The sequence below is a fragment of the Symphalangus syndactylus genome, chromosome 5, assembly GCF_028878055.3.
Source record: "Symphalangus syndactylus isolate Jambi chromosome 5, NHGRI_mSymSyn1-v2.1_pri, whole genome shotgun sequence".
NCBI lineage: Eukaryota > Metazoa > Chordata > Mammalia > Primates > Hylobatidae > Symphalangus > Symphalangus syndactylus.
In genome coordinates, this window is record NC_072427.2 from 128,026,377 (window position 1) to 128,050,602 (window position 24,226).

Here is a 24,226-nt window from a genome sequence, read left to right on the forward strand (position 1 = left end):
GTCACAGTAACTTTGTAAAAAGTAATATTTACATGCAGATTTCTATTCTTGTTCAGTAGTTGGTCTATTTAAATTATTCTGATGTAGCATGATGATTTTGTTTGCATATTTTGGTGAATTTCTCAGTGCTTAGAGCATCCAGCTTCAAGGGTTAACCACTGTTGCTATACTGGGTCATGATTCCCATCAAAAACCAAAAAATGGAAATAGCTTGATTTAGGTTTTTAAAATAATAAAGATAACTTGAGTCTGTCATTACTACCTTTAAATACTACAGTGGTGCAGAAAATTTTATTAGAAACCAGCAAAATATGTGTCTGAGAACATGTAGAGTAAGAACTGGCGGCATTAATTTGTAAATGCTTATTTTTAAGTAATTGAGACCTAAACTATGGGTGTGATTTGGTCTACTCTGAACATAGCGACTTTTTAACTTGCTGTCCTATAAATCTGTCCATAGGAATGGGGTTTTTCTGGCATCTGAACTGGAAGACTTTGAATGCTTCCTCCTAAGACTGAGCCGTATTGGAGGTGTAATACAGGATACCCTCCCTGTTCAAAACTACAAGACCAAAGAAGGTTGGGATTTCCATTCTCAATTCATTCTCTATTGTTTGGAGCACAGTCTGCAGCATCTTCTTTATGTCTACCTTGACTGTTACAAGTGAGTACTGAGAATGCATTTGTCCTTGAGCAGGTCTTCACATTTTCTCTTTGCATATGACTCCTGAATGTGACTTTTAGGAAAATAGTAAGCATTCACATGAGGAATACTGATCTTTTTGAGGTAGTTTTCTCCATCTCAACAGTTGGTACATCTTTGAGTTCAGTACTACATTCAGCAAAATGCTTATGTGTTTTTTGGTGATGTTAATTCTGTAGTATCTCTGTTAACCTTTTAAATAACTTGACTTTAGAATACAATGAAAGAAATGCTTTAAAAGGTTTGAGAGGAAGATTCTAAAGTTTTACTTGGAGTTTTCTTTGATACTTCGATTACCAAGATAATGCTAAACAACTTTGATTTCATAGCAAGGTGTATTTCACTTCAAGGTATATTAGATATGCTCTAAAATTTATATTTCTATAGACACAAGCACAGAGAGAGAGCAATACATCAGTATATGTCTACCTAAGATTAACCTGCAGAATCATATCTGTGGCCAGTGTTAATTGATATTGAGTCAGTAATAACAATAACAATAGAAGTAGTCTTTAATATGTGAGTGTTTACAGTGTTGGCACTAAGCTAAGTACTTTATATGCATTATCTCATTTAATCTTCACAAAAACTCTATGGGGTGGTTACTCCCATGTCCATTTTACAGATGAAGAAACAGGCTTTGAGAGAGACTAAGTATGTTACTTAAGGCACACAGCTAATAAGTGGAAGAGCTGATTTAATTCTACTTAATTTTTATTCTGGAGCCCACGTTTCTACACTCATAGGCAACATTTTTATTTTATTTTCTGTAGTAAAGACTAGGAATTGGCTGGGCACAGTGGCTCACATCTCTAATCCCAGCACTTTGGGAGGCCAAGGCAGGAGAATCACTTTAGCCCAAAAGTTCAAGACCAGCCTGGGCAATGTAGTGGGTCTTCTTCTTTACAAAGAAGTAAAAAATCAGCCAGGCATAGTGGCACACACCTGTAGTCCCAGGTACCTGGGAAGCTGAGGTGGGAGGATTACTTGAGCCTAGGAGGTCCAGGCTGCAGTGAGCCATGTTTGCACCACTGCACTCCAGCCTGGGCAATACAATGAGACCCGGTCTCAAAAAAAAGCAGACTAGGAGTTGCAACAGAAGTTGTATTTTTGGTATGTCATATCATTAGTCTTACTTAGAATTGTTGTCTCCAAAGCTACTGGCAAGAGAACAGATTTAAGAGCTGTATTTTCAAAGTATGTATTCTGAGCCATAATTCCTCAGTTGTAACCTCTCTCTAGTTGTGTAAGCTTTTATTTGTTTTTTATTTTGAGACAGTCTCACTCTGTCACTCAGACTGGAGTGCAGTGGCACAATCATGGCTCATTGCAGCCTCGAACTCCTGGGCTCAAGCAATTCCCCCACCTCAGCCTCCCAAGTAACTGGAACTACAGGTGCACACCACCACACTTGGCTTGTAAGAGTTTTTTAAAAGCCTCTTATTAAGTTTGAATATGCTAAAAAGTTTTTGCTGTAAAAACCAATAAAATATGGAGTATCTTAAAGTACAAGGTATCTATTAATCTGATAAAGATTTGGTTAAATTTCATCATGGTAGTGAACGTATGATGTCTCTAAAATCTCTGTCTCTAAAATTGTTTCCAGATGATGAAGAATACGTAAAATAAAACACAAGAGTGGGAGTATTTTGTGTTATATTTACTTTTTAATTCCAAGATTCTTTTTTTAAATGCTAATCATTGCCTGAGCAAACATGGTTGTAATTGTCTTATCCTGTATGTTAATCAAAGAAGTTTTTTGTTTGTTTTATATACAGACTTAGTCCTGAAAATTGTCCCTTTTTGGAAAAAAAAGAGTTACATGAAGCACACCCTTGGTTTGAATTTTTAGTTCAGTGTCGACAAGTTGCCAGTAATTTAACAGGTATGGGGGTATACTGTATTAAACTCAGAAACTCTTTGGATCAGTCACTGGTCTGTGGAATAGTATTAAACTTGTGAACTCTTTTAAATAAATTATTTGGCTGTGGTCAGCTATCTGAATGTAATCTAGGCTCACGCTTTAGGTAAGAAGCAGAAGGAAGGCCAAAAAGGTTAACCGTCAGCCAGCCAAGAAAAGCTAGACCTGGAGCAAAGAGCTTCTGTGGTTTTGTCCCCCTTCCCCTTAGCATCATGCTCTAGAATTTCCCTTATCCCACCAGTTTGTCACAGTCTGAATTCCTGCTCTCTCGTAGACTGACACCCTTTTTCCATGAAGAAGTGGTCTGTCTTCCAGATCTCTGTTTTGAATTTTTAGTAAGGAACTCCAAATGGAGTTAAAAGAAATCCATAGTATGTGTGAGATTGTTGTGTCCTCTGCAGTGGAGCTGCTGATGTAGAGGCTTACTCTGGTTGTAATCAGACAGAAGAGCCTTGTTATCCCTGAGGACTTAGCTGGTGTTATCCCAGAAATATGGGAAAGGGGGCAGGCTGAATGACCACAGACAAGGAATGTCAGCAGTCTTTCAGTTACATGTAATGTCCAGTTTCTCTCGAAATGCAGAATTTTTTCATAATGTGGGTTTTGTTTTTTGGTTTTGCATGCTGATTATGAAGTGATAGATGTTCATTGTTAAAAAAAAAATTAGAAGCCACAGACAACTATCAAGAAGGTAATACTGGCCAGGTGTGGTGGCTCACACCTGTAATCCCAGTGCTTTGGGAGGCAAAGTGGAAGGATCACTTGAGGATAGGAGTTCAAGACCAGCCTGGGCAACATAGCAAGACCCAGTCTCTACAAAAGATTTTTAAAAATTAGCTGTAGTGACATGCTCCTGTAGTCCCAGCAACTTGGGAGGCTGAGGTGGGAGGATCACTTGAGCCCAGGGGTTAGAGGATGCAGTGTGCCATGATTGTGTCACTGCACTCCAGCCTAGTTGACAAAGCAAGACCCTGTCTCTTTTTTAAAAAATAATTAATTAATTAAAAAGTAATACCTCCATAGGTAGATAGCCTAGGTACATAGGAAAATAACCACCCATAGGTAACCACTGATAATATTTTAATGTATTTTGTTCCAGTTATCTTCACTGTACTTTTTAAAAACCTAGTCTCTTGTATTTCATTCACCCAACAAATATTTATTGAGCTCCTACCCTGTGACAGATTATTGTAAGTGCTAGTAGAACAACAAGAAACATCTGTTTTTATATACTGCTTTTTTGTGTGTAATATTATAACAATTTTCCCACATTCTTAAAGACAATGACCATTTTAAGCCGGGCGCGGTGGCTCACACCTGTAATCCCAGCACTTTGGGAGGCCAAGGTGGGTGGATCACGAGGTCAGGAGATCCAGACCATCCTGGCTAACGTGGTGAAACCCCATCTCTACTAAAAATACAAAAAAAAAAAATTAGCCAGGCGTGGTGGCGGGTGCCTGTAGTCCCGGCTACTTGGGAGGCTGAGGCAGGAGAATGGCGTAAACTGGGGACGTGGAGCTGCAGTGAGCCGAGATAGCACCACTCCAGCCTGGGCGAGAGTGAGACTCCGTATTTAATTTACTGTTCTCTCATTTTCTGACAATAAGGCCATTTTCCATTTTTTTCTATTATAAATAATAGTCTTGAATATATTTCAATATAAAACTTTGTCCTTATTTCAGGTTATTTTCTTAGCACAGATAGGTTTTGGGATATAAAACTGTTGGGTCAGAGGTTACACATGTTTTTAAGGTTCTTGCTGTAGGACCAGATTGCTTTCCAAGGGAGTTGTACAATTTTATTTTAAGTCCCAGTCTCTACTCACTGTGACCAGCTCTAATGCTTGATGATGAGTTTTTTTAAATTATTGCTAATTTTATAGGTAGTATATGGCATATAATTAATTTGCATTTCTTTGTTGCTAGTGAATTATATAGTTTTATGTGTCAGGTATTTCTATTTCCTCCTTCATAAATTGGTTATTTCTTTTGCCCATTTATCTGTTAGAGTCAGTATTTTTGGCATTGATTTGGATGAGCTCTTTGTTGAGGACAAACTCAGCAACTCCTTAGGTTGTCATTTGTTATAATTTTTCTCTCAGTTCATTGTTACCTTTTAATTTTCTTTGAACAGAAGTTTTTATTTTTATGTAGACAGATCTTTCATTTTTTTCCCTCTGTGATGTTTTCCCATTGCTTTTAAACTTCGGAGGTCCTTTTTTTTTTTTTTTTTTTTTTACTGTGGATAGAGTTAAAAATTAATGTTATTTTTCTCCATTTATGTAATTCTTAATTTAGTATTTATCCCTCTTAAGGAGAAAAACACTGTCTTTTATTTTCCAGATCCCAAACTGATCTTCCAGGCTAGCCTTGCAAATGCTCAGATTTTGATTCCCACCAATCAGGCCAGTGTAAGCAGTATGCTATTGGAAGGACATACCCTCCTGGCCCTTGCTACTACAATGTATTCTCCTGGGGGTGTCAGTCAGGTATGGATAGTACTTTATGACAAAATAGGAATGATTTCTAAATTTAGCAGAATTATCTATGGATTGTCTAGATCTAAGCTGATATTAAAATATAACTATATTCAAGTGTTTCATTAGATTAAAGAGCAGAGAATAAGGCTGAATTTAAAAATTTTATATCTCAGCCCGGTGCAGTGGCTCACGCCTGTAATCCCAGCACTTTGGGAGGCCGAGGCGGGTGGATCATTTGAGGTCAGGAATTCGAGACCAGCCTGGCCAACATGGTGAAACACCGTCTCTAATAAAAATAGAAAAAACTTAGCTGGGCGTCTTGGCGCACACCTGTAATCCCAGCTACTCGGGGGGCTGAGGCATGAGAATCGCTTGAACCCGAGAGGCGGAGGTTGCAGTGAGCCGAGATCGCGCCACTGCACTCCAGCCTGGGTGACAGAGTGGGACTCCGTCTCAAAAAAAAAAAAGAAAAAAAGGAAAGAAATTTATGTCATCTTCAGTTTAAAGGGAATGAAGCCAGGTGCGGTGGCTCACATTTGTAATCCCAGCCCTTTGCGAGGCCAGGGTGGGTGGATTGCTTGAGTACAGGAGTTTGAGACCAGCCTGGGCAACATGATGAAACCTCCATCTCTACAAAAAAAAAGATTTAAAAATTAGCTGGGCATGACCGAGTGCGGTGGCTCACACCTGTAATCCCAGCACTTTGGGAAGCCGAGGCAAGTGGATCACTTGAGGTCAGGAGCTCAAGACCAGCCTGGCCAACATGCTGAAACCCCGTCTCTACTAAAAATACAAAAATTAGCCGGGCATGTTAGCGTACGCCTGTAATGCCAGCTACTCAGGAGGCAGAGGCAGAAGAATTGCTTGAACCTAGAGGTTGCAGTGAGCTGAGATCGCGCCAGTGCACTCCAGCCTCTGTGACAGAGCAAGACTCCGTCTCAAAAAAAAAAAAAATTAGCTGGGCATGGTGGCGTGCTCCTGTAGTCCCAGCTACTTGGGTGGCTGAGACAGGATTGCTTGAGCCTGGGAAGTCGGGGCTGCAGTGAGCCAAGATCATACCACTGCACTCCAGCCTGAGTGACAAAGTGAGACCCTGTCTCAAAAAAAAAAAGGCGGGGCTGGGAGGGGAATGAATATGTTATATAGAGATTCTTTTTTCCCTTTAGTTTGTTTTCCAATACTCCAGATTTGTTTTCAGAATACAATTAGGATCTGCTTGCTTCTGGGAGTAAGAATACTTTAGATCTGTGGCTTGGTAATTATTCTCTACTATTTGCCCTCTTAGGTCAAAGGAAACCATAATCTTCAGCTACCCATATAAACTGTATTGAGGGACCTAGTGGAAATGTGCCCATCTTTGCTTTTTAGAAGTAGAGTGGCCTGTTTAGAGGGAAATTAAGAATGTTGTTTAATATCTAATCTTCAAAAGTTTCTTACTGGTGCTAGCTTAACTTAATGCCACCTTTTTTAGATTGTTGCAGTATGCCTTACACAACTATTTAATCCTCTGTTTTTAATCACCTGTCAGAAATTAGAGTCATAGAATAACTTTAGAGTTGAGTGAGAAGTCATCTAGTTTAGCAGTTTGTAAATATTTTAAAATATATATTATTGAATTAAATATTGGCAGAGCTATTTTTCAAACAATTCCTTTACATACAGCTTGAAAACCACTGATCTAGCTGAACTTCCTAATTTTGCAAATGGGGAAACAAAGACCTGATATTAAATATCTAGCTAAGGTCACATAGCTAGTTTGTCTTAGAACCAGAACAAGAACTGTTAACTTATGACTACTTGTCTAATGCTATATTCACTACCACATACTCTTCTCAAGCTAATCTTCTTTCACAAGGTTCTTGTGAAAAAAAAAAAAAAAAGACTTAAACTTTGAGAAGAGAAAAATGCTACTCTCCAACCTGTTATCTGTTTTTTTACTTAGGTTGTTCAGAATGAAGAAAATGAAAACTGTTTGAAGAAAGTGGATCCCCAGCTATTGAAGATGGCATTAACTCCTTACCCCAAGCTAAAAACTGCTCTCTTCCCACAGTGCACTCCTCCTAGTGTCCTGCCATCTGATATTACACTCTACCATCTTATTCAGGTACAGTATTTAGGTGGCCAATATTTAGGTCTATCAGAGTTCAGCCAGGAAAACAGAAATCACTCTAGATCTTTCAACTGGAGGGCATTTAACATAGTGAATTATTTACACAGCATGATAGCAGAATGGGGAAACCAAACGTGATAGTGAGACAACCCAAAAATAACAAAATAGGAAGCCATCATCACCCCTAAGTCTGCAAGAACAATGCAAAAAAGTGGTGTTACCAGAACCCAGAAGCTGGAGCCATCTCTGGGAGTTAAACTAACAACCAGGCTGCCTAATGGGAACTGGGAACATAGGTTATGGAGGTAGAAACTTAGCGGAGATGCCCCAGGAAAATGAAGGGGGAGAATATCTTGGCCTCTTCCCTCTTCCCATCTTTAGTCTCCCACAGTGTCTTTGTGGCTATATTTATCTGGTAGCCAAAGGGCAAAGGAGCTTGGGAAATGTAGTTTCCTGCAATGCTGAGCAGAGTGGGAAGGGTGGAGGTGGGTCAGAGCAAACAGTTGACCAGCATACCTGTTTGCTGCTTTCATCAAAAGCTTCTCTATTCTGCCACTTTTAACTTCTAACTATCTCTTCTCAATGAATCAGGGATGTTTTTTTAAATCAGTGCTTTTTAATCTTTTTCAGAACCTCCAAGAATGTGAGAAAGCTTTAAACCCTCTACTCAGAAAAATTACACATATGCATATAATTTTGCTTACATTTCAAAGTGATTCACAGACTCCCTGAAGCCTATTCAGGGATCCTTGGTTAAGAACACTTTCCTTTGCCCATTTCTCATTTCAAAAGGTTTTTCCTTTTTCCCTGAATACACATATTCTCATAGTATCTTCAACTCAACGTAAAGTTTATAATTCTATAAAGGAGCCGGGTGTGGTGGCTCATGCCTGTAATCCCAACACTTTGGGAGGCCAAGGTGGGCGGGTCACCTGAGGTCAGGAGTTCAAGACCTAGCCAACATAGTGAAACCCCATCTCTACTAAAAATATAACAATTAGCCAGGCACAGTGGCACGTGCCTATAGTCCCAGCTACTTGGGAGGCTGAGGCAGGAGAATGGCTTGAACCTGGGAGGCAGAAGTTGCAGTGAGCTGAGAGATCTGCACCATTGCACTCCAGCGTGGGCAACAGAGCGAGACTCCGTCTCAAAAAAATAATAATTCTATAAAGACACAATCTCTTACTCTAATGCAGAGACTTCTTAGGGTATTGACTGGTGCTACTTAAAAGTGTGGTCAGCACTTGTATACTGCTTGTTGCTGGAATGTGATGAGATTAGTATCTTGCACCAAAATATATATCTGCTGTGTCCCTAAGTACACTGTTCAGTAAGGGTTTTTTTGTAGCAAGACTTTGAAGAAGGAAGCAGTATTCTAGATTTATATTGATAGAAGTGTCTTATCTTGTTTTACACCAGCACTTTGAGTAGCACTGGTATAAATGATAAGTGGATTATGTAAAAACATAGTTTTACTGGGAAAGCACAGGTCACAGATGCCCCTGTATCTTGTTTTTTTCCCAGGCAAAACAAACATAGTTTCACTACGTAAAGTAGTTTGAATCAGCTTGAAATACAAGTGGTTTCATGTTGTTCTTTGTTGTGTTTTCAAGTGGACTGATTTAATTTTTTTAGTGGTTATTTTAGGAAGAGTATTCCTTCTTTAATAGATCACAAAATCTTCTTTAATTTTACATCAAAGCTACTCTTTTTTGGGCCATCCAAATCCTGACTTTTTTTGTTCTGTTTTTTTCCTGTATTTTTCCTGTATTTTTCTCACGATCTGTTTATAGACTTTGCTAAACATTTGGCCTAGAAAAATTCCAAACAACCACTACTTGCTGCTGCCAGACCTTTTCTGATTGACTTCACCTTGGTCTGCTATTTTTTCTTTGTTGTTCATGTTGTTGCTCATCACATTCCTTCAACCATTTATCTAGTTTTTTCTTCTTTCTCTTTTCCTTTCCTTCCCTACCCTGTTCTTTGCTCATCTTACCATGTTTACCTGGTAACGTTTTCTAGTCTTTTAGCCCTCTTGCTTTTTGATTCCAAAAGCATTTCTGAAGCCCATTTTACTTTATAGTTGATGCTCCCTCTACCAAAAGAGTATAGCCTTTGCAGACGTAGTTTGACATAAGGAGAGTCTTTAAAAGGAACATACCCAGTTCTGTTTTAATTAAGATATGAAGATGTCTCATAATTCTATTTTATTTTTAGCTGTGTTCAAAGAATTTATGTCCAGAATGATAAGCCTTAAATTGCCTTGGAAAAGGGGAGCAGACTACCTCTGAAGTCCTTTCATATAATTTTTTTTACCTGTTTTATAATCAATGAACTTCTAATTCTGTTTAACTTTTCCCCTTTTTCAGTCATTATCACCCTTCGATCCTAGCAGATTGTTTGGCTGGCAGTCTGCTAACACACTAGCTATAGGAGGTAAGTCATCATGGGTACTTCTTGAGACATGTTTTAGCAGTGTCAACTATAGAAGTTAATATATGTAAAGCCAATCTAGTTTTCTCATTGATTTTTATTTTAAAAGTAAAGGTGTATTCCAAAGGAAAAACAGTTTGCAGAGACAGTATTGAAAACATATTGTGAGTTAAAAGTGAATGTATTAGGTTACTAGTGCTGTACTTGCTGAGAAATGTAATGTGTGACTATTTGCTTATATTTCTTCCTTTCTTTCTTTTTTTTTTTTTTTTTTTTTTTTTTTTTTTTGAGACGGAGTCTTGCTCTGTTGCCCAGGCTGGAGTGCAGTGGCGCCATCTCGGCTCACTGCCAGCTCTGCCTCTCGGGTTCATGCCATTCTCCTGCCTCAGCCTCTCCGAGTAGCTGGGACTACAGGCGCCTGCCACCACGCCCGGCTAATTTTTTGTATTTTTAGTAGAGACGGGGTTTCACCGTGGTCTCGATCTCCTGACCTCGTGATCCTCCCACCTCGGCCTCCCAAAGTGCTGGGATTACAAGCGTGAGCCACTGCGCTCAGCCTATTTCTTCCTTTCAAAAAAATTATTCTTCATTTCCAGTATAGTATCATAAAAATTAAAAGCATAGGTGTCAGCATTAAACAAATCCTAGCCCTACCATGTAATTAATACCTGTATGACCTTGGTCATGTGATCTAACCTCTTTAATTTTCTATGAAATTAGGTTAATCACAGTGACCACCTAACACATTACTATAAGAATAAAAGGAGGCAAGGCATTTAAGTACCAGATTCACACACATTGCTGTCCTATAAAGACCATAAGACTTTCTCTGATTTATTTTTTTCTGTTCTTAAACTGTTTTTTCTATTTCTTTTTTATCTTTAATATCATGTTACCTGTGGTGCCTCTGCCTATATTACCCTAAATTACACTTTGCATTAGTACTTTGTACATAGTATGTACCCAATATCTATTGACATACATAAAAATGAATTTCTTAATGTATATGTTTTATAAGTTCAAATTTTGATATATAGAATTTACCTCATGCCCAGAGTCCAGTGCATGCCAAGCCTACAATAGATGTTCAGTAAATGTTTGTTGAGTGCTGAAAAAAGTAGTGCTTATTGCATTACAAATAGAAATACTCTCTCAGTGAAGTTACTAGAGAGTAGACAAAATCCCCTCTCCTCTTGTGATGGCTCCAACTCCATCACTTAGGTGGCATCTTGACCTGGCATTCTAACTCTTGGACATTGAGCACTCTGCCAGGTAGAGTAGAGGCACAGAGAAGTTGAAAGCATATTCCCTGCCATTTTTGGAAGTTTAAAACATACTTGAGGAAATAAAGCACAAAGTAAATGAAACTGTTATGAAAATGTAATACTTTTTTTTTTGGAGGTGGAGTCTTGTTCCGCCCAGGCTGGAGTGCAGTGGCACAATCTCGGCTCGCTGCAAGTTGTGCCTCCCGGGTTCATGCCATTCTCCTGCCTCAGCCTCCCGAGTAACTGGGATTACAGGTACCCATTACCACGCCTGGCTAATTTTTTGTATTTTTAGTAGAGATGGGGTTTCACCGTGTTGGCCAGAATGGTCTCAATCTCCTGACCTCGTGATCCACCCACCTCAGCCTCCCAAAGTGCTGGGATTACAGGCGTGAGCCACCACGCCCAGCCAATACATATTTATAAAATTGGGAACCTGTATTTAATTTGAATGTTGACTTCTTTTTTCTTATGGTTTTACCACTGAACAGGGATGTAAGAACACTGTGTGGTGACTTGGCTTCTGCACCAGGCCAGAGTAAAATTTCCCTCTAGATTAAATTTTCTCTTATACACAGTCTCCACACTAAGCCCCAACCTGCTAAAAAATTATGGTCTTATTTGAATAAAAAACTCAAATGTGCTCATTTCAGTACTGTGTGCCTTACACACGCTCAGCAAATATTTAATGAATGGCTTTATATGTAATTATAAGTTGCCAAAGTCGCTCTGTTCTCACAAGAATACAAATAGGGCATGTGACAGTTTTTTTAATCTCAAAGAGGGAATGTACTTTCAGGTAAGACCTTTGTAAGATGAAAGATACCTCCAGGGTCTTCAAGCCTTTTTTTTTTTTTTTAGGAATCAGGTCACAATGTGAAAAGTCCTTGGAATTCCATGAGAAAACACAACTTTATTTCAGAAATAAGCTTTGAACTTTGAAAACAAGAGCAGATACACTGTTTTCCAGAACTAGTTTCTGGAACCAGATCACAGTGTTGTCTTTTTTAAAAAATAGGTAGTAAGTGGTTAAGAGACAATTGAATAGTACATGACAGGAGTGACTCTTTCTAACTGGAGTCAGCCTTCCATATCCTTGGGTTCCACATCCAAGGATTCAACCAACCTCAGATAGGAAATATTCAAGAGAACAAACAAACAATTTAAAAAAAAACAATAGAACAATAAAAAAAATACCAATTTAAAAATACAGTATAACAACTATTTACATAACATTTACATTTATTAGGTATTATAAGTGATCTAGAGTAATTTAACGTGTATGGGGAAATGTGCATAGGCTGTATATAAATACTATGCTATTTTACAGGGACTTGAGCATCTTTCTGTGGATTTTGGTATCCAAGGGTTTCAGGAACCAGTCCCCCATGGATACCAAGAGATGACTAGACTCATATCAAAATATCTTCTGACTTCAAATTTATCTAAAAAGAGACATTTTTGTTTCATATTTTCTTGGGTTTAGAGGAACTTTAAACTGAGCTATTCTGCTGGTCTTATTAATAGAAAGATGGTGCCATCTTTCTAAGATGTTCATGTTCTATGAATACAGCATCAGAAAGTAAGTGATAACAAATGGAAGTTATAGAAGGGTAATTAGTGTAGAGGGAAAAATGTTCTAAAATTACCTGTTGGAGGCCAGGCGCAGTGGCTCATGCCTGTAATCCTAACACTTAGGAAGCTGAGGTGGAAGGATTGCTTGAGGCCAGGAATTCAAGACCACCTCGGACAACATAGCAAGACACTGTCTCTACAAAAAATTAGCTGGGTATGAAAGGTAAGGGTCAAGAAGGTGAAAGAAAAATGTTAAAATTAGCCAGGCATGGTTGTGTGTGCCTACAGTCCTACAGGAGGCTGAGGCAAGAGGATTGCTTGAGTTAAGGAAGTCAAGGCTGCAGTGAGCTATGGTCATTCCACTGCACTCCAGCCTGGGCAACAGAGCAAGACCCTGTGTCCAAAAAAAAAAAAAAAAAAAAAAAATGCCTGTTGGAGAAAGGTACAGTGAGTTGGCTTTGGTGAACAGAGGACTCATATAAATATGTTAATGTTAAAAGGGATTTTATTGCATAATGACCTTTTGTGAATGAATTTAAAAGCTCCTTTTGCAGATATTTAACAGATTTTATAACTATAGGGTTATTGGCTATTGCCTTTCTGAACTTAAAGGATCATCAAATACAGAATTAAAACCAGGATGGTTCAACATACACAAATTAATAAATGATACACCACATTAACAGAATGAAAGACAAAAACCAGGCCAGGCACGGTAACTCACACCTGTAATCCCAGCACTTTGGGAGGCCGAGATGGGTGGATCACGAGGTCAGGAGATAGAGACCATCCTGGCTAACATGGTGAAACACTGTCTCTACTAAGAAATACAAAAAAAAATTAGCCAGGTGTTGTGGCGGGCACCTGTAGTCCCACCTACTTGGGAGGCTGAGACAGGAGAATGGCGTGAATGCGGGAGGCGGAACTTGTGGTGAGCCAAGATCACGCTACTGCACTCCAGCCTGGGCAACAGAGCGAGACTCCATCTCAAAAAAAAAAAAGACAAAAACCATATGATCATATCAATAGATGCAGAAAAAGCATTTAGGAAAATTCAACATCCTTTCATAATAAAAACTCTCAACAAATTAGTCATAGAAAGAATGCATCTCAACATTATAAAGGCCATATATGACAGGCTCACAGCTAATATCATACTCAGCAGTGAAAAGTTGAAAGCTTTTCCCCTAAGATCAGAAATAAGACAAGGATGCCCACCCTTGCCACTTCTGTTCAACATAGTAGTTGAAGTCCTAGCCAGAGCATTTAAGCAAAAAAAAATGAAAGGCATCCAAATCAGAAAGGAAGAAGTGAAATTGTCATTGTTTGCAGATGGCATGATTTTGTATATAGAAAATCCTAAAGACTCTACCAGCAAAACTGTTAGAACTAATAAACAAATTCAAGAAAGTTGCAGGATATTAAATCAACATACAAAAATCAGTGTTTCTATATATCAACAACAAACTGTCTGAAAAAGATAATGAACAAAACTATCCCATCTCTATTTTTTAATAGAACACAAAATACTTGGGAATAAGTTTAATCAAAGAGGTCAAAGATCTGTACATATTAAACTATCAAACATTGGTGAAAGAGGCTGGGTGGGCTGGGCGCAGTGGCTGGCTGGACACAGTGGCTCACGCTCATGCCTGTAGTCACAGCACTTTGGGAGGCCGAGGTGGGCAGATCACCCGAGGTCAGGAGTTCGAGACCAGCCTGGCCAACATGGCGAAACCCCGTCTGTACTGTAAGTACAAAAATTAGCTAGGTGTGGTGGCACGTGCCTATAAGTCCCAGCTACTTAGGAGGCTAAGGCAGGAGAATCGCTTGAACCCAGGAGGTGGAGGTTGCAGTGAGCCGAGATTGTGCCATGGCACTCCAGCCTGGACAGCAGAGCAAGACTCTTAAAAAAAAAAAAAGAAGAAGAGGCTGGGCACACGCATGTAATCCCAGCGCTCTGGGAGGCCAAGGCAGCAGATTGCTTGAACTCAGGATTTTGAGATCAGCCTGGGCAACATGGTGAAACCTCATCTCTACCAAAAATACTAAAGAAAGCCGGGTGTGGTGGCATGCACCTGTGGTCCCAGCTACTTGGGAGGCTGAAGTGGGAGGATCACCTGAGCCCAGGAGGTGGAGATTGCAGTGAGCCAAGATTGTGCCACTGCACTCCAGTCTGGGCGACAAAGCCAGACCCTGTCTCAAAAAAAAAAAAAAATAAAACCCAAAAAACAAAGTCAATTATGTTGTATACTTTAAATATATACAGTTCTTAAAAGTTAAATAAGTTGCTCAAGGTCATGCAGCTAGTGATGTCAAGACCAGGGATCTCACACTTTATTTTTTTGAGATGGAGTTTCACTCTTGTTGCCCAGGCTGGAGTGCAATGGCGTGATCTTGGCTCACCACAACCTCTGCCTCCCAGGTTCAAGTGATTCTCCTGCCTCAGTCTCCCAAGTAGCTGGGATTACAGGCATGCACCACCACATCTGGCTAATTTTGTATTTTTAGTAGAGACGGGGTTTCTCCAAGTTGGTCAGGCTGTTCTCGAACTCTTGACCTCAGGTCATCCGCCTGCCTCGGCCTCCCAAAGTGCTGGGATTACAGGCGTGAGCCACCGTACCCGGCTGGAGCATCATTTCTTACCAGAATTTTTATGCAACTTCTCAGGTACACATCTTTGTATAAAATGAAGGCTACCTCTATACATTGAAGTAAAATAAATCAGATTTTGGTAGGTTCAAAGTGATACATAGTGATGCAAAATGATTACAGCAACCAGTTTTATCATTAGAGAGTTTTCCATGTGCAAATCTGAAATTAATTATGGTGATATACAGATAATTAATATTGTTTTACTTTCCCCCCAGATGCATGGAGTCAACTCCCACATTTCTCTAGCCCTGACCTGGTTAATAAATATGCTATAGTGGAACGTCTGAATTTTGCTTATTATTTACATAATGGACGGCCATCATTTGCATTTGGTACTTTTCTGGTCCAGGAATTAATCAAGAGCAAGACTCCCAAGCAGCTGTGAGTATTTAAAATATAATTTTGGCTGGGTACAGTGGTTCACACCTGTAATCCCAGCACTTTGGGAAGCAGGAAGATCACTTGAGCCCAGGAGTTCAAGGAGGCAGTGAGCTATGGTCATGCCACTGCACTCTAGCCTGGGTGACAGTGAGGCTCTGCCACTAAAAAAAAAAAAAAAAAAGTAAAATAAAATATAATTTGTATTCTAAAAAAGGGCATATCTGTGTAACATTTTACATGTACATTGAAAAACATACTGGAAACATACCACAGTTAACAGTGATTACATTTGGATGGTGATTATTGTTGTTTTCATTTGTGCTTCCCTGTGTTTCCCAAGTTTTTGGCATTTAGTGTGTGTGATTTTTGTTAATTGGAAAAAAGATAAATATGTTTTGAAAAATAATAAAATTTAAAATCATACAGGAGTTTGTCAAGTATTAGCAGTTAAAGAGGGAATTCTAAGGGAGGGAGAACATTAGGACAAATACCTAGTGCATGCGGGGCTTAAAACCTAGATGACAGGTTGATAGGTGCCACAAACTGCCATGGCACATGTATACCTATGTAACCTGCATGTTCTGCACATGTATCTCAGAACTGTAAAAAAAGGGAATTATATGATGAGATGTGAATTCTATATTTAATGTCTTTAATAATTCATTTAATTCATTTTTATAAAGCACAGAATTGAGAGGAGCATTTACTATAATGAACAGCTAATTATAGATTTACTTTATTGGTTTGTTTTATAATTAACAAAGTAATACCTTTTTTATGGTAAAGTATTCAAGTAGTTCAGAAAGGTGAAAATGAAAGCCCTCAGCCTCCCATTCCACATGGTAAAAACATGGTTAATAATGTCTTGTGTGGGCTGAGCACAATGGCTCACACCTGTAATCCCAGCATTTTGGGAGGCCAAGGTGGGTGGATCACAACGTCAGGAGTTTGAGACCAGCCTGGCCAATATGGTGAAACCCTGTCTCTACTAAAAATACAAAAATTAGCCAGGCATGGTGGTGGGTGCCTGTAGTCCCCAGCTAACTCAGGAGGCTGAGGCAGGAGAATCGCTTGAACCTGGGAGGTGGAGGTTGAAGTGAGCCAAGAATCACGCCACTGCACTCCAGTCTGGGTGACAAAACGAGACTCCATCTCAAAAAAATAATAATAAAAATAAAAAATAGTAATTTCTTTTGTCTTTCCCAAATTTTCTATTCCTATAAAAGGCCTATGTGAGTTTTTTTAAATGTGCTTTATGATGTCAAACTTACATTTAAGTGGCATTGATATTCTTTGTAGTTTGTATACATACTCATAATTGATAAGATCACAAGTTGGCAGTCTTTCAGAAGTTATACTTCGTGTCTTCTTGATGAAGTTGGAGGCAAGAATAATTTAGACTATGACTAAGCGTTTTAGAAAGTCAACTTAAGGGAAGGGGGTGCTCTTGTGCCAAAAGACAACTGAAAAGCTACCAGGAACCTAAACGGGTATGTGCAAGGGGCAAAAGGTAAGGGAGAGGAGGCCACAAATCACATGGCTGGCACTCCATGTGTCACTGATTTAATCCCATTTGCTTTTCCTGGTGAGACATAATTTTCATGTGCTGATGTGATTTTGATTCCTTTCTTTTTCAGGATCCAGCAAGTAGGCAATGAAGCCTATGTTATAGGGCTCTCCTCCTTCCACATACCTTCAATAGGAGCTGCATGTGTTTGTTTCTTAGAATTGCTTGGCCTTGACAGCCTCAAGCTCAGAGTTGATATGAAAGTGGCCAATATAATTTTGAGCTACAAGTGCAAAAATGAAGATGCTCAGTACAGCTTTATCAGAGAGTCTCTAGGTACAGCAACTTTTCTTTATCTGGCCTGCTTTGTTTAGAGAAGGTGTGACTAGGTCTAAGGCATTGAATTGTGAGTGCTTGGGGGGAAAATTATTATCTTCTTGGTTTTATCCTTTTCCTGCAGAGTGTGTGTTCTTTATCTCACTTTCTTGGGCACTTTAATTGGGTTCTGAAATGGCCCTGAGCCACACTATTCAAACAGAAATGCTCAGGTTTTGACTTTTTCTCTTGACCATATTTTGTTGTTTATATTTCCTACAGCCGAAAAACTATCTAAACTAGCTGATGGTGAAAAGACAACCACAGAAGAATTGCTTGTTCTCTTAGAAGAAGGTACATGGAACAGCATTCAGCAACAGGAAGTAAAGAGGTTTGTGAGTTGCAGTCTCAGCCTCTTTTCTAACAAGCTTATTGTGCCAACCTGTGTTTTTCTTTGAACAACTCTGGTGTTTTCACTAAATCCCCCTAGACCTTATCTTCTTCTTTATCTAGCATATAGCAGATACTCAGTAAATGAATAATGATTTTAATTGCATCTTGCCATCAGTGAAAAGAGGGTGAAAATAGCAATTCTCTCTTTAGAGATGGACTTACCAAGAGACAGAGAGCAGCTTTGTCTCCTCCACTGCCCTGCTAGTCAGAGAAGTCTTTTAAATGGTACATGTTGAAATGCCAGAAGATGTGGGTTCAGATGTCTTGGAGGATTGGAAAAAAATGAAGAAGAGGATGATGTAGGATGAGTCTTCCAAAATTTGACTTTAAGTAATGTCCTTACTTTTTTCATTTTATTATGTCAGTTGATAATGGAAGCTGAAGTGACTGTATGTAAAAGCACCTCCTTACACTTCATGCCTTCTTTATGCTGCCCCACTGGGGCTGACCTAACCACTCCAGACCCTGAGAACGCACCCTTTTTCTGTACATCCTATCACTGATTCTGTTCTTGGCAGAATCCTGCTTGCAGCAGGAACATGTACCCTCCCCCTGGTGAGGAGGCCCAGGCACCCACCAGGCCTCTGAGTACTCTAAAGTGAATAAAGCAAGAGACATAAGTGCTCAGAAAGTTTCTTGACTGACAACTTACTCAGTTCTCCTAAGGATGCTACACAGCCAGTATAAATAGGTACTTGATTGATGACTTGGGGAAGGAATGAATTGTGCCAGTATGCTAAGCTAGCTATTCTGCCTTATGGGTGAAAGAGTCTACTTTTTTTGGCGGGGCACAGTGGCTCACACCTGTAATCCCAGCACTTCAGGAATCTGAGGCGGGCGGATCACCTGAGGTTGGGAGTTCAAGACCAGCCTGACCAACATGGAGAAACCCCATCTTTACTAAAAATACAAAATTAGCCAGGTGTGGTGGCACATGCCTGTAATCCCAGCTACTCAGGAGGCTGAGACAGGGAAACTGCTTGAACCCAGGAGGTGGAGGTTGCAGTGAGCTGAGATCACACCATTGTACTCCAGCCTAGGCAACAAGAGCGAAATTCTGTCTCAAAAAAAAAAAAAAAAAAGCTACTTTTTTCAAAGTAGCCTAATATTTAGTATTTGTTGGAGAATATACTGTGCTTTAATTTATATCATTTTTACTCATTTTCCAGTTCAAGCTAAAGCTATATTTTAATGAGTTTTTTGTTTTTTTCTTGACCACCCCCACCTCTAATTCTGATTATAGGTTATCCAGTGAATCTAGCAGCCAATGGGCATTAGTGGTACAGTTCTGCAGGCTACACAATATGAAACTAAGCATATCTTACCTTAGAGAATGTGCCAAAGCAAATGATTGGCTGCAGTTCATTATTCACAGCCAACTCCACAGCTACCACCCAGCAGAGGTAAGCCACTAATTGTTAGCAGTCACTCAAAAGGAAATAGGAACACTTCTCAGAAGATAGCATTCTTTCTGTTGTGTAGACATGACATAGGCCTTTTTTTTTTTTTTTTTTTTGACAACCAGGATACATACTGGATACATGGGCTTTTGTTTCATATGATACTATTATTTTTCCTAAGATTTCAGTGGGTTGGCGTCAGACAAGGCACTAGTACTGAAGCGCTGAAAAGCTTTTGTGACTTCAGATTGAATATGGAAATTCATTCAAAGGCACCATACAACTTTGTAAAATTATATAGTAGTCACTCCGACTTAGTTCAGGGTGATAAAGCATAATTTTATCTATGCTTTTCTCTAACATTTTCAGCTCCAGCTGAAACTGAAAGTTGGGTTTCTGTTTAATCATCTGATATGCCTTCTAGGTGAAATCCCTTATCCAGTACTTCAGCCCAGTCGTTCAAGACCACTTAAGGCTGGCTTTTGAGAACTTGGCCTCAGTGCCCACCTCCAAAATGGACAGCGATCAAGCCTGCAATAAGTCCCCCCAGGAACTTCAAGGAAGCAAAGAAGAGATGACCGATTTATTTGAAATTCTGCTCCAATGCCCAGAGGAGCCAGACTCCTGGCACTGGCTTCTGGTTGAAGCAGTGAAACAACAGGCCCCTATCCTCAGTGTTCTGGCCTCGTGTCTCCAGGTGAGGATCATGAGAAGCCTAAATTAAGTACCCAGAGAACAATAGAATAAATGATGAGGGACAGGAAAGGCTGATAATCAGAAGTGGGGTGATGATGACAGTGAGGTTCCAGCATGTGTTTCCAAGTTCACTGCAACATTTTGTGCTTCTCTAGCTTAGGCTCTGGGCCATTTAGTGTACTTTCTTGTGCCTTGACATTCAGTGAACTCAAGTGATCAGAGCCTTGGTTCCTGGTTGGCAGTCACAGAGAAAGACGCTTTGGTGGACTGACAACCACTGTTTCTTTGGTGCCTTCTTTAGCAGGGAAGAGGGACATTCCAGACAGTCCTTTAATCAGCAGATCAGTGGAGGGCAATCCTACTCTCTTACGATTAGTACTTCCCTGACTTTCACATATACCCCTTTCTGTCTGCTTCTTGGTCTTTTGACCTGCAACACTCTGCAGGACAGTTTAGAATGGTCCCTTGGTTGCTCATTAGTTTGTTTCATGTTTGAAGGCTTTTCAAGCCATTTTAACTAATTAAATTGGGTGACTTATTCTAAACAGGAAATATCCATCTGTAGTATTTGTACATTTGCCAGGTAATCCAGGCCTAGTTGTTATTTTATTTATCCCATGGCAGGGTGCCAGTGCCATTTCTTGTCTCTGTGTTTGGATGATCACTTCTGTGGAGGACAGTGTTGCAACTGCAGCAATGGGACACATTCAGGACTCGACAGAGGACTATACCTGGAACCTTGAGGATCTTTCAGTCATCTGGAGAACATTATTAACAAGACAGAAGAGCAAAACTCTCATCAGAGGTTTCCAACTTTTCTTTAAGGTAGTGATAGTTGCTTTACTTCTTTCCAGAGCTTAGGGGGTTACTTCAGCATATCCCCTCTTGGCTTTTTCTTATTTCCATCCCTGGATTTTTTTTAGCCAACAACAGATGATGATGATAATATTAGAAGTACCACTTACTGGCTGGGCGCAGTGGCTCACGCCTGTAATCCCAGCACTTTAGGAGGCTGAGGCGGGCGGATCACTTGAGGTCAGGAGTTTGAGACCAGCCTGTTCAACATGGTGAAACCCTGTCTCTACTAAAAATACAAAAATTAGCCAGGCATGGTGGCATGGGCCTGTAATCCCAGCTACTCGAGAGGCTGAGGCAGGACAATTGCTTGAACCTGGGAGGTGGAGGTTGCAGTGAGCCGAGATCGTGCCACTGAACTCCAGCCTGGATGACAGAGCAAGACTCCGTCTCAAAAACAACAACAACAACAACAACAAAAGTACCATTTACTTACCAAAGTCGTATTTATTTATTTTATTTTATTTTTTGAGACAGGGTCCTACTCTGTCACCCAGGTTGTAGTTCAGTGTCATGATAAGGATCACTCCAGCCTCAACCTCCAAGGCTCAGGTGATCCTCCCAACTCAGCCTCCCAGGTGGCTAGGAAAACAGGCACATACCACCATGCCTGGCTTTTTTTTTTTTTTTTTTTTTTTTTTGCATTTTTAGTAGAGACAGGGTTTCGCCATGTTGACCAGGCTGGTCTTGAACTCTTGGGCTCAAGTGATCCTCCTACCTCATCTTCCCAAAGCACTGGGATTACAGGCATCAGTCACCACACCTGGCCCAGGGTGGTTTTTTGTTTTTGTTTTTGTTTGAGACAGAGCGAGACTGTCTCAGGCTGGAGTGCAGTGGCATGATCTTGGCTCACTGCAACCTCCACCTCCCGAGTTCAAGCAATTCTCCTGCCTCAGCCTCCCGAGTAGCTTGGACTACAGGTACGTGCCACCACGCCCAGCTAATTTTTTGTATTTTTAGTAGAGATGGGATTTCACCACATTGGCCAGGCTGGTCTCAATCTCCTCACCTCGTGATCCTCCCACTTTGGCCTCCCAAGGTGCTGGGATTTACAGGCATGCGCCACCGCTCCAAGCCTCAGGGTGCTTTTTATACATTATTTTAGTGAGTTTTCACAATAATCCTATGTGAAAATAATATTAGGTATTATGGGCCAGGCACGGTGGCTCACACCTGTAATCCCAGCACTTTGGGAGGCTGAAACGGGCGGATCATTTGAGGCCAGGAATTTGTGATGAGCCTGGCCAACATGGCAAAACCCTGTCTCTACTAAAAATACAAAAAATAAAATAAAAAAAAGCCAAGTGTGGTGGGATGCACCTGTAAACCAAGCTGCTTGGGAAGCTGAGGCACGAGAATCACTTGAACCCGCGAGGTGGAAGTTGCAGTGAGCCAAGATCGCACCACTGCACTCCAGCCTGGGTGACAGAGCAAGACTATGTCTCAAAAAAAAAGATTATGAAGTGATGTTGCACTCATTTGACAGACTAATAAATCAAGGCTCACAAAACTTAAGTAACTTACCCAAGGTCTCAAAATACTTTAGTAAGTGGTGTATTTACAGTTCAGAGCCATACTTACTAATTCAGAACTCCTATTACCTGACTGAGCGACTCCCACTGACAACAATAAAATGTATGAATCAGTGCCACAGGCAACAGTAGGTGAGGTGGATCAGTAGAGCAGATTATCCAGGTGTGTGTGTTTAAAATGTTATGCCTGGGCATGCTAGCGCACACTTGTAATACCAGCACTTTGGGAAGCCTAGGCAGATGGATCACTTGAGTCCAAGAGTTCAAGACCAGCCTGAGCAACATGGCGAACCCCGTCTTACAAAAATTAGTCGGGCACAGTGGCACGCACCTCTAGTCCCAGCTACTGTAGAAGCTGAGGTGGGAGGATCACCTGAGGTCAAGGCTGTAGTGAGTGAGCTGTGATCATGCCACTTTACTCCAGCCTGGGCGACAGAATGAGGCTGTGTCTCAAAAAAATAATAAATTAAAAATAATAATAAAGGTGTCATAGCACCATCTAGTGGAATGCTTCCTGCCTATGTGCAATAGGCTAAGTATAGAATAGACAGAAAATGGATTGTTGAGTAGGTATATAACTGGCCCGAGTATCATTTTTCCAAAAGGAAAAGAAAATATATTTAACGTTCTTTTTGACGTACATGACTTAATCTGTGAAGCTATTGCTAATAGCATTTTTTTTTTTTTTTTTGAGGCAGAGTCTTGCTCTGTTGCCCAGGCGGGAGTTCAGTGATGTGATCATAGCTACAGCTTCGACCTCCAGGTCTCAAGTGATCCTCCCTCAACTTCCCGAGTAGCTGGGACTATAGGCACATGCCACCACACTTGGCTAATTTTATTTATTTATTTATTTATCGAGACAGAGTCTCACTCTGTCGCCCAGGATGGAATGCAGTGGCACAGTCTTGGCTCATTGCAACCTCCACCTCCCAGGTTCAAGTGATTCTCATGCCTCAGCCTCTGGAGTAGCTGTGATTGCAGGCATGCACCACCATGCCTGGCTACTTTTTTATATTTTAAGTAGAGATGGGGTTTCATCATGTTGGCCAGGGTAGTCTCAAACTCCAGGCCTTAGGTGATCCCACTGGCTCAGCCTCCCAAAGTGCTGGCATTACAGGCATGAGCCACTGTGCCCTGCCTTATTACTAGCATTTTTAACATTCTCTTATTTGGCATTATTCACTGAAAAAATATTAAGTTCAAAATTTTGTAATTTTTTTCAAACTCTTTGTCAAAGGATTCCCCGTTACTACTGGTGATGGAGATGTATGAACTGTGTATGTTCTTCAGGAATTATAAAGAAGCTGAAGCTAAACTTCTGGAGTTTCAGAAGAGCCTTGAAATGGTGAGTTAGAATTATGGTGCTCTTTCTCACTGATCTGCACTTGGTTGGCGGTTGGCATGCATGGCCTTTTTTGTTTTTGTTTAAAGACTTGGTGTCTCACTCAGGCACAGTGTTACGATCACAGCTTACTGCAGCCTCGAACTCCTGGGCTCAAGGGATCCTCCCAGGTAGCGTGGCTAATTTTTAATCTTTTTTTTTTTTTTTTTTGAGACAGTATCTGGCTCTGTCGCCCAGACTGGAGTGCAGTAGCAGGATCTCGGCTCACTGTAACCTCCACCTCCCAGGTTCAAGTAATTCTCCTGCCTCAGCCTCCGGAGTAGCTGGGATTACAGGTGTCCACCACCACACCCAGCTAATATTTTGTGTTTTTAGTAGAGACGGGGTTTCACCATGTTGGTCAGGCTGGTCTCGAACTCCTGATCTCAAGTGATCCACCCACTTCAGCCTCCTGAAGTGCTGGGATTACAGGCGTAAGCCACTGCACTCGATCATTTTTAATATTTTTTTTGTAGAGAAGAAGTCTTACTTTGTTGCCCAGGCTGGTTTGGAACTCCTTGCCTCAAGCAGTCCTCCCGCCTCCGCCTCTCAAAGTGTTGGGATT

General features: G+C 40.5%; 1 protein-coding gene across 8 annotated transcripts in view; it reads left to right on the forward strand.

Moving 5' to 3' along the window:
• SPG11 (SPG11 vesicle trafficking associated, spatacsin) overlaps positions 1–24,226 on the forward strand; it is a 120,730-nt gene that overhangs the window by 49,358 nt on the left and 47,146 nt on the right. For all 8 annotated transcript variants that reach the window (XR_010120823.1, XM_055276767.2, XM_055276768.2 and 5 more), the window contains exons 16-27: positions 461–664; positions 2,482–2,588; positions 4,967–5,112; positions 7,046–7,207; positions 9,583–9,649; positions 15,357–15,522; positions 17,160–17,365; positions 17,627–17,735; positions 19,041–19,200; positions 19,622–19,894; positions 20,518–20,718; positions 23,518–23,625. Coding sequence is in view for 7 of the 8 variants with exons in the window: in XM_055276767.2 (XP_055132742.2) it covers positions 461–664; positions 2,482–2,588; positions 4,967–5,112; positions 7,046–7,207; positions 9,583–9,649; positions 15,357–15,522; positions 17,160–17,365; positions 17,627–17,735; positions 19,041–19,200; positions 19,622–19,894; positions 20,518–20,718; positions 23,518–23,625 (1,909 nt within the window). In the remaining variant the exon portion in view is untranslated. The remainder of the gene's footprint in view (positions 1–460; positions 665–2,481; positions 2,589–4,966; positions 5,113–7,045; positions 7,208–9,582; positions 9,650–15,356; positions 15,523–17,159; positions 17,366–17,626; positions 17,736–19,040; positions 19,201–19,621; positions 19,895–20,517; positions 20,719–23,517; positions 23,626–24,226) is intronic.